The sequence below is a fragment of the Verticillium alfalfae genome, genomic scaffold, assembly GCF_000150825.1.
Source record: "Verticillium alfalfae VaMs.102 supercont1.15 genomic scaffold, whole genome shotgun sequence".
NCBI classification, from domain to species: Eukaryota; Fungi; Ascomycota; class Sordariomycetes; order Glomerellales; family Plectosphaerellaceae; genus Verticillium; species Verticillium alfalfae.
In genome coordinates this window covers 598,167-613,037 of record NW_003315024.1, presented here as the reverse complement: position 1 = coordinate 613,037, position 14,871 = coordinate 598,167, and the positions used below count along the sequence as shown (strand labels likewise).

The window sequence follows — 14,871 nt, the reverse complement described above, 5'->3', positions numbered from 1 at the left end:
CTCTCGCCTCAAGGGCACCCCTGCTCCAGCTGTCTGACAGCGAACCTCACATGTCGCACCATGCGAAACAAGCCTGAAGAACAACAGCGAGGCCTCATTTCAACCCACTGCGCTGACGCCCTCGAGAGCGTCGACAACCGCCTCAAGTAAGTCCTTCACACGGTGACGGCCCTGCAGCGTGATATTCAACGCCAACCGGGTCCTAACGTCTATACGGCCGAAAAGGGATTGGCTTTCACTTTTGACCGGGCTTCGTCTATTCCTTACTACGACGTGTCGACCGAGCATCCCAGACATCCAGATGATATGCCTGGTATCCCTGGCCGAACCTACACGGCGATGCTCGAACTAGCCATGCTGGCGGGTGAGAACCAACCTCAGCTATTCTCGGCTGCTGCTGAACCAACTCCCGCTGGACGCTCGTCGGCAGAAATCAGGGGAGTTCAGGACAAAGACCAAGAAGATTTACGATAGGCTGAAGTCGGTATGTCTGACGTCGCCACCATCGCATCTACTGATCACTGTTCTGCAACTGATCACCAAACGCCACCTCCCTTGTGCTCGTGATCTTCTTTCACTGACGATGCATTATGACGGGCTTGGCAGGGATACGTGACGTCAAATATGGCCTAGCAAGCATTTATGCGAGCATAGCTCTCATCCTTGTTCGAACTGTGTACAGGACGGCGGAGCACTACGCCATGGAGGAGCTTGATGGTAAGCAGATCAGAGATTCAGCGGACATACCCGTCATGGTGCGATACGAGGTGTTCTGTTGTGTTTTTGGTGCCGCATTCACGCTGGTCCTCTTGGTTATCTGGAACGTTCTGCACACGAGGTGGTGCCTGCCTGTTGACAACAAGATGTACATTGCCCGCGATGGAGTGAGAAAAGTGAAGGGGCTTGGGTGGCAGGTCCGTCGGTCTAGGTCTGCGAGGGTGATGAATCCATCCGACCGGATGGGCATGTGTGGTCGTCGCCAGAGGGAAAAATGCGAGTTGGAGTGCATGTGAGGACCAAACTTGAGCTTGGAAGCATTACGACGAGCGGACTAACGGGCGTGGTCTGGCTTTTTCTGTCATGTTGCTGTTGTTGCTGTTGGAGACTTGCTCTCCTAAGATTGTGTACGTTCAGGCTCCTTCGCCGCAGCAGGGAGCAGTTTGGTATTCGAAATGGCAGCTATACAGACAGCAATTAGGAATGGCAATGGACAAGCAATGAGATGGCACGATATGCCTGTGGGAATATCTAAGAGGCTTCGGTGGGGCGACATTAGCGGTCCAGCCCTACAGATCCTCGACGACGCAAACGATCGTACGACAAGACACATGAGCATTTGATACAAGAGATGATCCAAACAACACATGAATACAGACGTTCATTCGAATATCTCCACGTGATCGACACCGTACCGTACAATGCAGTGTTCGCTCCACCGCTTCAGGAACAAAAGACACGCGGGTGCAGGGCGCTAGCCCAATGAGGATGTGGCTCACCCGCGCCTCGCCCGCTGACGTCGTCTCCATTCGCTGGTCACAACCTGGCGTCAGGCCTCCTACCTGCAAGCGTCGCAATCAAACCTACGTCCTTCCCAACGTCGCGCGAGCAGAGACACGATCCTCAATCCAACACGGCCGAACGACCAACGAAACAGCTCCTGCGCTCGACGCCGAGACCGAACAAAACACCTATCCTGATACTCGGACGACACATTGACCAGCATTCACCATGTCGTGGGCAGGTACGGCTGCTCCGAGCTTCCGAATGTACCCCTCATCGAGGGCGGCTGGGCATGGACTTGTTGTAGGCGCTGACACTGGTGGACGACAGGCTTCAAGAAGAATGTCAACCGCGCGACGACGCAGGTCATGATGAAGACGGGTTCGTCTTTCCATCTCTCCCAGCATCCGAATTATGCCCGTTTAACATTCGTCGACAGGCCATGTGGAGCGAACAAACGATCGTGATTACGAGGTCGAAGAGAGGTCAGGGGTTTCCGGCACCTCGTTTCTGTTGTACATAATGCTAATACCAGTCGCTACAGACGATTCAAGACCATGGAGGCTGCTGCCATGAGGCTACAGAAGGAGTCCAAAGGCTACCTCGACTCGCTACGAGGTAAAGCCTATCAACCCCAAACCACGCCAAGCATGTGCCGAACCGGGCTGACCCACTCGCAGCCATGACTGCTTCCCAGATGCGAATTGCCGAAACGATAGATGCCTTTTACGGAGACTCTGGCGCGAGAGACGGCGTCAGCAGGAGTTATAAGCAGGCCGTGGAGGATCTCGACGCCGAGACGATCAAGTCACTAGACGGCCCATACCAGTGCGTGTCTTCAGCACCCACCATCGAGAATCTACTGACAGAGCCCTGCCAGAACGACTGTCTTGCAACCTATTTCCCGATTCTGTGCTTACTTCCCCGACGTCAACGAATGTCAGTTGCTGCCGCATCCAGCATGTCTCTGCCCCGGCGCTCCCGTCTGCTGACACGTAACAACCTAGGCATCAAGAAGCGCGGCCACAAGCTGCTCGACTACGACTCGTTGCGCGCAAAGGTGAAGAAGCTCGCCGAGAAGCCGGACAAGGACGTGACCAAGCTGCCGCGCGCCGAGAAGGAGATGGAAATGGCCAAGGCGGCTTACGAGCAGCTCAACGAGCAGCTCTCGACCGAGCTGCCGCAGCTCATCGACCTCCGCGTCCCCTATCTCGACCCGAGCTTCGAGGCCCTCGTCAAGATTCAGCTGCGCTTCTGCGCTGAGGCTTACAGCCGCATGGCCCAGGTGCAGCAGTACCTCGGCGCCGACACGCGGGAGCAGTACGCGCAAGGCCACCTCGACGCAAGGGTCGAGCAGGTCCTGCAGGAGATTCGCGAGCTGAGCATCGGCGGGACGGTCTGAGTGTGGGCTCGTGGCCTACATGGACGATGGAGAAGAGGGTGTGCACAGTATGAGTTTCACGGCCGGCATGGGAAAGACAGGTTGAGAATGAGGAGACTTGGCGAGGTCGCTTCGGCCGAGGTTCGACCTTTGTTTTAAAGCTCCGCGGAGCGCTTAGGGCTTTTTTGTCTTTCAAGGCGTTCATAACTCATAGATGCCATTATTTCATTTCGTAGTCTACACTCTCCATGCGAGGTTTAGACGAGGCCCTGCATTTCTTGTGGGTATCATACACGTTTGGGTCCCAAGTTGTGAGCGTTCCACCCACAGCATCAGATGGTTTCTCCGGTTCTCCATCCCTTTGTGCCCCTTTTCTCTTTCCGTTTGGGGGAAGAAGCACCACGCCTGCCGGCAGCACGGCATATGGCTCATTCGCGCCGAAAAGACAAGCGCCGCGAACCCTCCTGCCCCGAGCTCGTCATTCGTTCCGCGATGCGCTGCGCGCTCTGCAACAGCAGCTCCTAACCGCTGAGGCCGTTGGGCGCGACGCCAAACAGAGCGCTGACGCTCAGCTTCCTGCCCGTGGGCTGGGCAGCGGCCGCGGGCGGCACGTACTCCTGCTCCTGCCCCTGCCCCTGGCCCTGGCCCTGCGCCTGCACGGCGTCGTCCTCGACATGGGCCTCGCCCGTCTGCACGAGGCGCAGCGTCTCCTGGACCATGACGGCGTTGGACATGCGCGTCTCGTCGTCCTCGGTGTGGATCCAGATGCCGACGACGGTCGTGTCGATGGCGGCGTCGGCGGCGTCGCCCTCGGGCTTGACGCCGGCGAGGACGTCTGTGCCCTCGTCGAGGCGGAAGATGTAGATGCCGTCCATGACCTCAAAGTGGCCGACGCTCGCGAGGTCGATGCTCACGTTGTTGAGGCCGCGGCGGTTGAGGACGAAGATGCAGGCGCGCGGCGGGGCTGCTGCTGCTGCGGCGGCGATCGAGGGGTCCTGCGCCGGTCCCGCGTCCGGGGCGAGGAAGCAGAGAAAATAGGTGCCCTCGATGCCGGCGCGCTCCCAGGACGAGGTGGCGGGCGCAAAGGTGTAGACGACGGCGTTGGCGGCGATGGAGAGGATCGAGTGGATGGCGGGGATGTGGCGGCGCAGGACGGCAAGGTTGAGGTCGGTGTTGGTGCGGTTGAGCAGGGCTGGATTCGGGGCTGGGGCGGCGGCGTTTTGGTCGAGGAGCGCGTGCGCCGGCGCGTCCGAGTCGTAGTCGGATGTGACGGGGTTCGCGTGACGGTGCGAGGCCGAGGAGTGACGGGCGTGACCGCCGCCGCGCTTGCCGCGGGGGGTTTGGTTGACCATGGTGTTGTTGGGCTGCCCGATGTTGGTGTGTGATGACGGTGTTGGCCTGTGGAGGAGTGTGGATGACTGTGACGAAGTACGCTCCTTAGGGGCTAGGAGTACAGAATGAACTGGAGGACCGTTCGAGGGAAGATTGGGTGGCTATGTGCAGTGAAGAGGTGCGTCGTGGTGGTTTCGCTACTCAATCGGCAGCAATAGGTGTGGTCGCTGAGGCATGTCACAGTGAGGCTCGCCTCGAAGTCGTGACGATTGGGTCGATGGTAGCTGATAAGAGCTCAACCTTATCGGCCTCCACCCCACCAAGCAAGCACTGAAGCACAGCACCAAGCAGCAGCCCAACGTGACAGGGTAGCACCAGAGCTGTAGAGCGATGGACAGGGCAGTACCTAGGTACAGGCACTGAGGTACCTCAGTCGCCTTACTTACCTACCTAGGTATCTACCTAGGCACGCATAGCAGGGTACCGCGAAGGCAAGCACATGCCTGCTGCGCCCCGCTGTCGTCACCTGCAATGGTCGCTGACGTTCCCCCCCCCATGTTCATCTACCTCTGGTACATCCCGCATTCAGCATTCGGCATCCAGATTCAGCATCCTTGATTGCTTCATCCTCTTCCCGACGCGCGCATTTGCCTGCCCTGTGCGAGCTGATCGTGCAGCCTTGTCGTAGTCTGACGATTTTCACAACTCGCATATACCATGATCTTGTGTCTTTCTGAGGCCTGCTTCACCTGCACTCTACTTCCCTGACTTGACAAGTCTTCCTGCCTCTTCGCACGCGACAACATGCGCCTGGCGCAGCCTTGTGCACACCCCTCGACGAGTCCCTCCGGACCTTGATTTCCGACCTGCGATATACCTCATCTCCAACATATTGCATCATGGCTTCCCACGATCCAGACCAGTCCTTCGATTCTGCCACCTCCGAGCCCATCGACCTGACCTCCACCCCGCACTCTCTCGCTCGCGCCGTCTATGCACGCCGCGCCGAATATGTACGACCACATCGCATACGGGTCAAGATTGGCTCGTGGAACGTCGCAGCGTGTCCCGGCGCCGACAAGGACCTTGCTAGCTGGTTCGTCCAAGGCAAAGGCGTTGACAAGTGCTTTGCCACCGTCGACCTGGCTCATAACCCCGCGGTCGAAGAAACAGACGCGAGCAACCCGGGCATCTCTTCCGAAGACCACAACGAAGTCCGCCTGGTTGGCGGCGAAAAGATTGGTCTCTACGTGCTCGGCCTCCAGGAGATTGTCGACCTCAATATGGCGCGGGACGCCGTCACGCGCATGTACTCCGACCCCGAACCCATGGCCAAGTGGAAGGAAGCGCTCGAGGAGGCCATGCCGCCCGGCTACGAGCTCGTCACGGCCGAGCAAATGTCTGGCCTCTTGCTCCTCGTCTACGCCTCGCCCGAAGTTGCCGCCACGGTCGGCAACGTCAGCACCGTACAGGTCGGCACCGGCCTGTTTGGCTATCTCGGCAACAAGGGCGCCGTCACGACGCGCATCCTGCTCGGCGAGACAACGCGCATGGTCTTTGTCAACTCTCACCTCGCTAGTGGCGCCGAGCAGACGTACCTGGAACGTCGTCTGTGGGACTACAACCAGATCCTCACGCGCACCCAATTTGATTTGGTGCAGCTGGCTGGTTCCACGAATTCCACGCCGGAAAAGATTGGTGACGAGGACTTTGCCTTTTGGCTGGGCGACCTAAACTTCAGGCTCGAGGGCCTGCCGGGCGATGACATTCGCCGGTTGCTGATGCTGCACACGCGAGGCGAATACGACTTGTCGAAGAAGAAGAAATACTTCGACGGCGAGGAAATGTTCGTCGTCAAAAATGTCGACGACAGCAGTGATGACGAGTCGACGACGGCGTCGACCGTGTCCCCGAGGAAGCCCGATTTTGACGAGTCGAACACTACATTACCAGATCCCGACGACTTCTTGCCCGACCCACACGACGGCCCTGCTTCGCTCCAGGCTACCTTAGACTCGCTGCTGCCCCATGATCAGCTGGGTCGAGTGATCAGGGAGAAAAAGGCATTCCACGAGGGCTGGCGTGAAGGGCCTGTCACCTTTTTGCCCTCGTACAAATACGACGTCGGCACCGTCAGTCTATTCGACTCGAGTGAAAAGCAACGGGCTCCAAGCTGGTGCGATCGCATCCTCTACCGCACGAGAAAGGACAAGTTGGAGTACGAAAAGAAAGTGCAGGAGGCCGAGGAAGCGAAGAAAAAGGACGAGCAGATGAAGGCACAGGGTCTGGAGGATGCTGCTAATGACGACGATGTGCTATTCAGCTACGACCCGGAGACGGATGCCGATGCCGAGGAACAGCCCAAGGGGGCTTCCGATGCATCCTACGACGAGTATGACGAGTATGACGACAACGAAGAGAACACGACTGAAGAAGTGGTAACGAAGGAGGGCTTTACTGATCGGATACACCTCGATATTTACACATCACACCAGCGTATCACATCATCAGATCACAAACCTATCATATCTATCTTCACCTTGGACTACGACGCCGTCGTGCCGGAACTGAAAGCCAAGGTTCACGCCGAAGTCGCCAAGGAGCTGGACCGCGCCGAGAACGAAGGCCGGCCGCTCATCACTGTTGTTGTCGACACGCAGGATGGCACAGGCAAAGAGGCGTCTGGACGACCAGCGGATCAAGGCGATCCCGTCGATTTTGGTGACATCAGCTACCTGCGAAAGCACACGACGCGCTTGACGATTGCCAACACTGGCCGCGTGCCAGCCAAATTCGCCTTTGTCGAGAGGCCATCGGAAGACGCCGCCACCAACAGCCCACCGCACTGGTTGAAGACACGCTTCAGTCGCAGCGGTTCCGATGACGATGACGAGGAGGCCGAGAAGCTGGGGGATGATGTCACGCTTGAGCCGGGCGAGACCCTGGGTGCCGTGCTCGAAGTCTTGATCGACGACATTTCACGTGTTCGGGCTCTCAACGGCGACCGGGTGAAGTTGGAGGATATCCTTGTTCTGCGCGTCGAAGACGGGCGAGATCACTTCATCCCGGTCCGAGCGACATGGCTGCCGTCATGTTTCGGCCGATCGATCGAGGAGCTTATCAGGATCCCCGACGGCGGGATTAGAACGTTCGCCAAGTCGAGGTTACCAAAGACCGGCTCGATACCGTATGATCTCGACGTCCACTCAGCAGCACCCAAAGAACTCTTCAAGCTTACAGAGGTGATTGAAACGCTTACTACAAGGGTTCTCGCCGACGCCAACATGCTCGATCAGCAAGTCATTCCAGCCGACAGGCCTGGCTGGCCGTTTGAGAAAGCCACATGGCTATTTAAAGATCAGGCAGCTCGCGATAAGCAGGTTCTCGCCCTCGTTGAGGCTCTCGATAACGACACACCTCTTTCTGATGCCCTCCCGCTCGACAGCCCAGCGCCGCACCGCCTAGAAGTCGCCGCTGAGGTCCTCGTTCTCTACCTACAGGGCCTAACCGACGGGATCATCACTGCGCCGTTATGGGCCAAGATCGAAGTCGCGCTTCCCCAGCTCGGCTCCACGTCATCACCAATCCGCACGGCGGAGGAAGCAGAAGACGACAAGGCCGCAATCCTCGACATCCTCGCCTCCGCGCCGAACCACAATATCGCCTTCGTCTTCCTTACAGCAATGCTCTCGAAAACAGCCGCCGAACTGACGCCTATTGCCAAGGCCGAGCTTGAGACCCTAACCTCGACTGCCAGCAAGCGCCTCAGTGTCATCGGCCGCCGCAGCCTCAGCTTCCGCCGCATGACGGGCGGTGGCAGCAACACGGCGGCAGCCGAGGCGGCGCTCGCGCGACGAAGGGCCAAGGAGAAGAAGTTCGCCGAGGTCATGGGCCGGTCTGTCAGTCGCGTCACGCTGCCGGCCAAGGACAAGGAGAGAAAGGTTGTCGAGGAGAAGCTGAGGGGCGCTGTGGAACTTTTCGTCCGGAGGAGCTTGCAGGACTTATGAGGGGATTTGTGTTTTGTAGGTTTTTGTGTTGCCTGGAGTGTTGGGTATATGTGGTTGGCGCTTGGTGGGTATGATATGACGGGGTATTGGGGTTCGAGCGTTGTGCTTGGTACATGTTTTTTGCTACTGTTACCTGCACTGCGAGCATTAGGTCCTTGCATAATCAAGTGCTTTGCATCCTAGACAGTCTCTCGAGAAATATGCCCTTTCATGATTATTCCAGTTAGACTTCCTTGGAGCCATCCACATCTTCTAGTGACGACGACGCAGACCCTGTCGTTGCAGGCTCGATTCTCAACATGCTAGATCTCCAGCATACCACGAGGGACATCAATCTCACAAGGACCTGACGTCGTGTCGTCTTGTCAACAGTCCAATTATTGTTCTCGGGGCTTTTCAAGACTGAATCACCTCTAACTTGCTTGATCCTCTATATCGCACAGAGCTGGGCAACACTTGACACAGCTGAGGCCATTGGGATCATCGCCACGATTGCCAACGCTGCGGGTTCTTTGCATCCCTTTCATCCGGAGGTAACTCTGACTCCTTAGCCATACTCAATTTAGCAGTGTGTACCCTTGCCAGTCAACCCCTCACCTTCCCTCATGTTGTTTCTCACATCCGGTGAAGCCGCGGGGTGCGCGGCAGCAAGGCCGTCACTTGAACGGTCATATAGCAGCACCAACATTTCAAATAATAGAAGGGAAGGGCGGTTTGTACAGGGCCCCAAAGGTACGACCTGTCCCGAAAGGCGACATGGTCAGGGGACGCCTGTCATGGTTCCTTTCCCCCATGTGCCGGCAGACCTCAGTTCGGCCGAAATTCACAACTGCGACCTCGCCCGCTGCCGAAGTCCCGTTTACCCACCACGATTTGCGGTTCCAGGCCCTGGACCTTGCGGTGCCTGTTTCAGGATCGCTGCCCAGGAGACCCAGGGCCAGAGAAGAATAAGAACCCACCCCCGCGGAAAGACAGTTCGGCATGCAAAGAAGGTTGCGTATTTAGGCGGTTTGCCTAATTTGCGACGATCATGCTTGCTTGTGTCGACCCCCCCCCCCAACCCCTGTCTCTTCAACTGACGTCGTTTGACGTGTCAGTAAGACTGGAATTCTAACCTTTCTCTTCCGTGTCTACGTGCTCCGTGCTTCCTGTGTCCTGCGCCGGATAGATTGCGGGGTGCTCAAGTGCAACCTGGACGGCGCCATCGTGAGGCTCTCACGGGGTTGGACCTCATGAGCAGGCCTCAAAAGGGGCTCGCGGCCAGAATGAGCCCGGGTCTTGCGAGATTGGTGTTTTCATATTAGCCGGTCGATCAATTGAGAATGTTCAATATAAGTAGGATCAATGGCTTTTAGAGTGTCAGTTGGCGTCGGCTCTTGATACATCAGCCATAGTACAGCCCAAGGTCCCATCACACCTTTCTAGAGTCACTTTCAACATGAAATTCTCGCAGATTCATCTCGCCCTCCTCCTGGCCCCTTTGGCCGCGGTAGCTAGTCCCGTTCCCGAAGCTGCCTCGCATGTAGAGTCGCGCCAGGCCGCGGCCAGCATCGACAAGCTCTTCAAAGCCAAGGGAAAGCTGTACATCGGCGTCGCCACCGATCGCGGCCTGCTGCAGACGGGGAAGAATGCCGCCATCATTCAGCAGGACTTCGGCCAAGTCACGCCCGAGAACTCAATGAAGTGGGATGCCCTCGAGCCGAGCCGTGGCTCGTTCAACTTTGCGGGCGCCGACTTTCTCGTCGACTGGGCGCAGACGAACAGCAAATCGATTCGCGGCCATACCCTCGTCTGGCACTCTCAGCTGCCTCAGTGGGTGAAGGATATCAAGGACCGCGATGACCTGACCAATGTCATTGAGAACCACGTTAAGACCATCGTCACGAGATATAAGGGCAAGATTCGCGCCTGGGTATGATTGACTTGCTTGTTGATGGTGCGTCAAGCTTTGCACTTTTCTGATCTGCTGTCAGGATGTCGTCAACGAAATCTTTAACGAGGATGGTACCATGCGCTCTTCCGTCTTCTCTGATATTCTTGGCGAGGACTTTGTCGGCATTGCGTTCCGTGCGGCTCGTGCCGCGGACCCAAATGCCAAGCTCTACATCAACGACTATAACCTCGACCGCGCCAACTATGGAAAGGTGAACGGACTCGTCAGCAAGGTCAACAAGTGGATCACTGCAGGCGTTCCAATTGACGGTATCGGTATGTAGACCTGTTCCATGAAGGCCACGTACCTTATGCTGACATTGCACCACAGGCTCCCAAACGCACCTTGATGCCGGTGCGGCAGGCAACATCAAGGGCGTGCTTCAGCAGCTGGCTTCCGCACAGGTCTCCGAGGTGGCCATTACCGAGCTGGACATCAAGACCGCGCCGGCGGCTGACTTTGCCACGATTGTGGGTGCTTGCCTTGATGTTCCCAAGTGCAAGGGCATCACCGTCTGGGGTGTGAGCGACAAGGTAAGCTTCTGTTGCTTGAGACGAGTTTGCATCGGAGCTGATAGTATGCAGGACTCGTGGAGGCAGGGTACCAACCCCCTGCTCTTTGATGCCGATTACAACCCAAAGGCAGCTTATACGGCTATCGTCACGAAGCTGAGCTGATGTTTCAGTCCTGTTGCCTCTGCGCATGGGATCTTCGAGTCCCATGGGGATGCTTGCCTTGAAGGATAGCCGACACTACTTGAACATACTTATACTAACTGTACATACTTGTGGTTTCATTGTCTCTGACCAAAGGTCTACCTGCAAGAATTGGGCATCTGGATGCCTTTCCTGTCAGATCTCATTTGGTGCGCACGTGTCACTCAAACTGTTCACTGGTGACAACATATCCATCTGAACCCTTGCAACCCCCGTAAAAGTCTGTCACAAGTCTCAACAGCGCTGCTGGACGGGCCCAACGCCTGGGACTGATTACGTGACAGGATATTTAATGACACGTAACCATCCTGTCTGAGTTCTTACCCCCGTCGGCTCCCGTGTTAATGTATGCAGGTTGAATATTTGCAACTCTCCCTGCTTGAGGCTTGTAGATCGATTTGTCAGCGCGTGGTTTAGAGCAGAGTGAAGAGGTCTTCCACAGGGTCCGCAGGCAGTTAGAATATAGGTATGGGGTCGGAATACATGTGAATTCTGGCCCTCCGCAGCCTATGTTTACTCGCCCTCTCGTGGCCCTTGGCCCCTGGTCGATCACCTGCTTGGCGGCTCCTGGCGGCTCCGCAGGGTCGACTGACACTATCACTGACGTAGCCGGACCAGGCGGATATAGCAGATCGTTTCTGATCCCTTTGATGATAGAAAGCCACTACAACAACTCGGGGTGGAATACGTTCAGCGAAGTCCACGTGTCAATTGATCACACTTCAAATATTTTAACCATTTTCAAACAGAGCAAATATAATCCATAGATGAACGTCCCAGAATTAGGTCCCAAAATATTCGACATTGTGAATTCCAGACGTCTTAAAGGGGCTTCTGCGCCAAGACGGAGACAGGCCTCCAGTTATACACAAGACCCTTGTTGTATTCGTGAATGAGCCGACCTAGAGCAGTTTCACACGAGGAAATCAACGTCACCAAGCTTCCATCATCCGATCTCTTGATACCTTCAAAAATCTCTGTGAGAGCCATCAAGTAGGTGTTGGTGCACAGCTGTGTCATGCTCGGAGAGAAAACATTGGTTTTCTCGTCTCGCAGCAGAAACGCCTCCTGCTCAAGCGACCTTGGGATTTTACGCACCCAGCTGATTGTTCTCGTCAGATGAGGGTTCCCAGATAATAGAAGTCTTTCCTGAGCTTACCTGTAATCGATACCTGCTTTGTTGAACAGATCCTTTGCCACAACCTCTAGTTCTTGAGCAGGTTGAGACTGCAGATGTTGGTCTACTAGATCGGCATCTTCCCACTGAACAAAGCCGCCCGGTTCTACAGTCATGTTAGCCATTGTTTTTATTTGCCTACGGATGAAATCTCTCCGTCGTACTCAGCATTGCTTTCAAGTTTTTAATGAGAATACTGGCTTCCCTGCTCCTCAGGTTACTCGCCCACATTCTGACGTGGATCACATCATAGTAGCCAAGGAGTCTCGAAGGTGGGTCTTCCAGCGCATTCAGAATCCCGAGGTCGAGATTCTCCGGCCATAGAGCCTGAGGCGGGAATTGATTGGCTGATATGTCGTATCCATGGAGTTGAGTGTCAAGAGGAAGACTTTGCGCCAGGTCGAGAAGCCAAATCCTATTACGTTATTAACCCCGAGGTGTTTCGAATCAAAATTTCTCAGAAGTCCTACGCTGTTCCAGTGCCGACCTCAGCAATCCTGAGAGGCTCAGACCTCTTGATCGAAGGATGAAGGACATAATCGAGATGAAGCTTCCATAGCAAGTGCTGAGCGTCCAGTCTACGTCAGTCGTTAGCGTGTCCTCACATGGCCCTCAGAGACATGTATACTATGAACCTGATTGACTCTCGAATCCCGCGACCTAAAACGTAGTCATCGGTTTCATTGTTGATGCTTCCCATGATGAAAGAGTGATGTTTTCACGTTTGAATGTTGAAGAGCAAGGCCTGAGTACTTCCGATAACGTAGGTCTTCCGAATTGGTCCAGCCAAGATGATATAGACTTCATCTCCCTAAGCTAATGATGGACTGAATCTGCCAAACACATTTTTTGACCTTCAGTTACATCATCTGACGAGATCTTGAAGATGGAATCGGGCCTTTGTCGGGAATTTCTGTCGGAGATGATTCAACTACACTGCCGAAACCAAGCTGGTGAAGCTTTAGAGAAAACGGCAAAACCTGCTCTGAATATTCGCGCGCTATAGCAAGCTTTCACGACATGAGACACAATGACCTGTTGTTCAATGATCGCCAAGACTTGCCCCTCGATGACCACAATGTGTAGATCATGGCTCGAGATAAGAGATTCCATTCCTAAGCGAGACTGGCTTGGCAGTCCGTTCCTCTCGCACTGTCCATTCCAGTATCAACGTCTGGACCAAAGCCAAAAAGTTTGTCCACTAGGCTTCATTCCTTTCCGAGACATACGGGGCGGCCCGTCCCCAAGCTTGGATACGACGGATTGTCAATTACGTGGGCAGCTTATACGGCATACCCTGAGCTTCATGGATGGGCGTGCTGTAAGCATGTCCAAAAGTATATTAACAAGGCCGAAGCTGATAACTTGGGGCCTGGGGAGACCGGCATGACCTACAAGAACCATCCATTCAGACAAAATCTCACACCTATTATCAATGCCTTCCCAGCAATCTTTCACGTTCTCGCCCGGCACGGGGACTCCTATCGACAGAATCGCATCTCTTCTCTCTATTCTCGATGCTGAACCATACTACGCCTATGAGCGACAAGGCCACTGGCACGTAGGCATTGGCAGTCTCGCGTCCTTGGCTATCGAGTCGGATGGACAACACGCCACAATTTCTACGCTCAATGGAAGCGAATCCCTAGCTATTGAGTCTAGCCTCGCCGACGTAGCACGAAACTTCCTCCGCACTCACCCAGCTGCGGGAAAGGTTTTCGGCTTTGCAGGCTTCAACTATGCACCCCACATCAAAGGCCTCACGTACCACGCAGGGCGATGGCCTCTCCTTACTCTGATGATTCCCCAGATTGAGCTGAACATAAATTCTGGGGGGGTCACCATCTCAGGGGACGGAGGAAACCCAGGGTCGATACATCGAATCTGTGCTGGAAGGGAGGCGAGACACCACGCGGATCCCCTTCACATGCCCGACTGCAGACTGATCAACATCGAAAGGTGTACATGCAATCGGTGGAGGACGGTCTGTCTCAGATTAGAGAGGGTCGCTTGGCCAAAGTCATCCTCTCTAGGGCAGTTGATCTTCCGGGCCCCATCAACATGCCTCAGACGCTCCTCACAGGGCGAAAGTCAAATACTCCGAGGACAACCTTTTGTCTTTCTCATGGCGGTTTCCAGGCCACCGGATTCAGTCCCGAATTGGTCATGTCTCTGGAGAACGGCCGCGTCACCACAGAACCGCTGGCTGGTACCCGTTCATGTGGTTCCAGCGACGCTGAGCGTCTGAAACTGCGACAAGAACTTCTCAATGATTCCAAGGAGATTGTGGAACACGTTCTGTCCGTCAAAGCCGCGGTCGAGGAACTTGAGCAGATTTGCTCGAACGATACCGTCGTTGTCGACGATTTCATGTCGATCAGGGAACGCGGCAAGGTGCAGCATCTTGGGTCCAGGGTGTGCGGACAGTTGAACGAGGCGAAGGATGCCTGGGACGCGTTCGATGTTCTTTTCCCATCGATCACTGCGTCTGGGATTCCAAAGCAGCCTGCCCTTGAGGTCATCACCTCCCTTGAGACACGGCCTCGTGAACTGTACTCTGGCAGCGTCATCATGCTTGAAGGATCGGACTTTTTTGAGGGAGCCCTGGTACTCAGATCGGTCTATCAAGATGAGGAGAAGGCATGGGTGCAGGCAGGCGCAGGAATCATCGATCAGTCTGAGCCTGCGCGCGAGTTTACTGAGACAGTTGAGAAGCTTAGCACCATCGCGCCATTTGTGGTGCCTCTTTGAGTAGTTGGCATCCTGCGTCCTTGGGCGGAACAAGCCAGCAGCGTTGTTTCTGTATCATCCGTTCCCCAATACAT

The 14,871-nt window shown here is 55.5% G+C and overlaps 7 protein-coding genes across 7 annotated transcripts; 5 read left to right on the top strand and 2 right to left on the bottom strand.

The window, feature by feature from the left end:
• Positions 1–590: 590 nt before the first annotated feature.
• VDBG_09514 (conserved hypothetical protein) lies at positions 591–1,013 on the top strand (the record flags this gene model as incomplete). The annotated part of the gene is made up of 1 exon (XM_003000273.1): positions 591–1,013. One exon carries the CDS (start codon positions 591–593, stop codon positions 1,011–1,013), a length of 423 nt encoding a protein of 140 aa, XP_003000319.1.
• A 715-nt stretch (positions 1,014–1,728) lies between these two features.
• VDBG_09513 (BAR domain-containing protein) lies at positions 1,729–2,902 on the top strand (the record flags this gene model as incomplete). The annotated part of the gene is made up of 4 exons (XM_003000272.1): positions 1,729–1,741; positions 1,940–1,985; positions 2,045–2,118; positions 2,220–2,902. The coding sequence occupies 4 exons, from the start codon at positions 1,729–1,731 to the stop codon at positions 2,900–2,902; spliced, it is 816 nt and encodes a 271-aa protein (XP_003000318.1).
• Positions 2,903–3,402: 500 nt separating this feature from the next.
• VDBG_09512 (conserved hypothetical protein) lies at positions 3,403–4,233 on the bottom strand (the record flags this gene model as incomplete). Its single annotated transcript, XM_003000271.1, has 1 exon — positions 3,403–4,233. The coding sequence occupies one exon, from the start codon at positions 4,231–4,233 to the stop codon at positions 3,403–3,405; it is 831 nt and encodes a 276-aa protein (XP_003000317.1).
• An 879-nt stretch (positions 4,234–5,112) lies between these two features.
• On the top strand, positions 5,113–8,220 carry VDBG_09511 (type II inositol-1,4,5-trisphosphate 5-phosphatase; the record flags this gene model as incomplete). The annotated part of the gene is made up of 1 exon (XM_003000270.1): positions 5,113–8,220. The coding sequence occupies one exon, from the start codon at positions 5,113–5,115 to the stop codon at positions 8,218–8,220; it is 3,108 nt and encodes a 1,035-aa protein (XP_003000316.1).
• A 1,438-nt stretch (positions 8,221–9,658) lies between these two features.
• Positions 9,659–10,830, top strand: VDBG_09510 (endo-1,4-beta-xylanase; the record flags this gene model as incomplete). Its single annotated transcript, XM_003000269.1, has 4 exons — positions 9,659–10,132; positions 10,194–10,428; positions 10,484–10,686; positions 10,738–10,830. The coding sequence occupies 4 exons, from the start codon at positions 9,659–9,661 to the stop codon at positions 10,828–10,830; spliced, it is 1,005 nt and encodes a 334-aa protein (XP_003000315.1).
• An 861-nt stretch (positions 10,831–11,691) lies between these two features.
• VDBG_09509 (conserved hypothetical protein) lies at positions 11,692–12,171 on the bottom strand (the record flags this gene model as incomplete). Its single annotated transcript, XM_003000268.1, has 2 exons — positions 11,692–11,971; positions 12,029–12,171. 2 exons carry the CDS (start codon positions 12,169–12,171, stop codon positions 11,692–11,694), a joined length of 423 nt encoding a protein of 140 aa, XP_003000314.1.
• A 1,310-nt stretch (positions 12,172–13,481) lies between these two features.
• On the top strand, positions 13,482–14,797 carry VDBG_09508 (isochorismate synthase/isochorismate-pyruvate lyase mbtI; the record flags this gene model as incomplete). Its single annotated transcript, XM_003000267.1, has 2 exons — positions 13,482–13,883; positions 14,006–14,797. 2 exons carry the CDS (start codon positions 13,482–13,484, stop codon positions 14,795–14,797), a joined length of 1,194 nt encoding a protein of 397 aa, XP_003000313.1.
• Between the last annotated feature and the right edge of the window lie 74 nt (positions 14,798–14,871).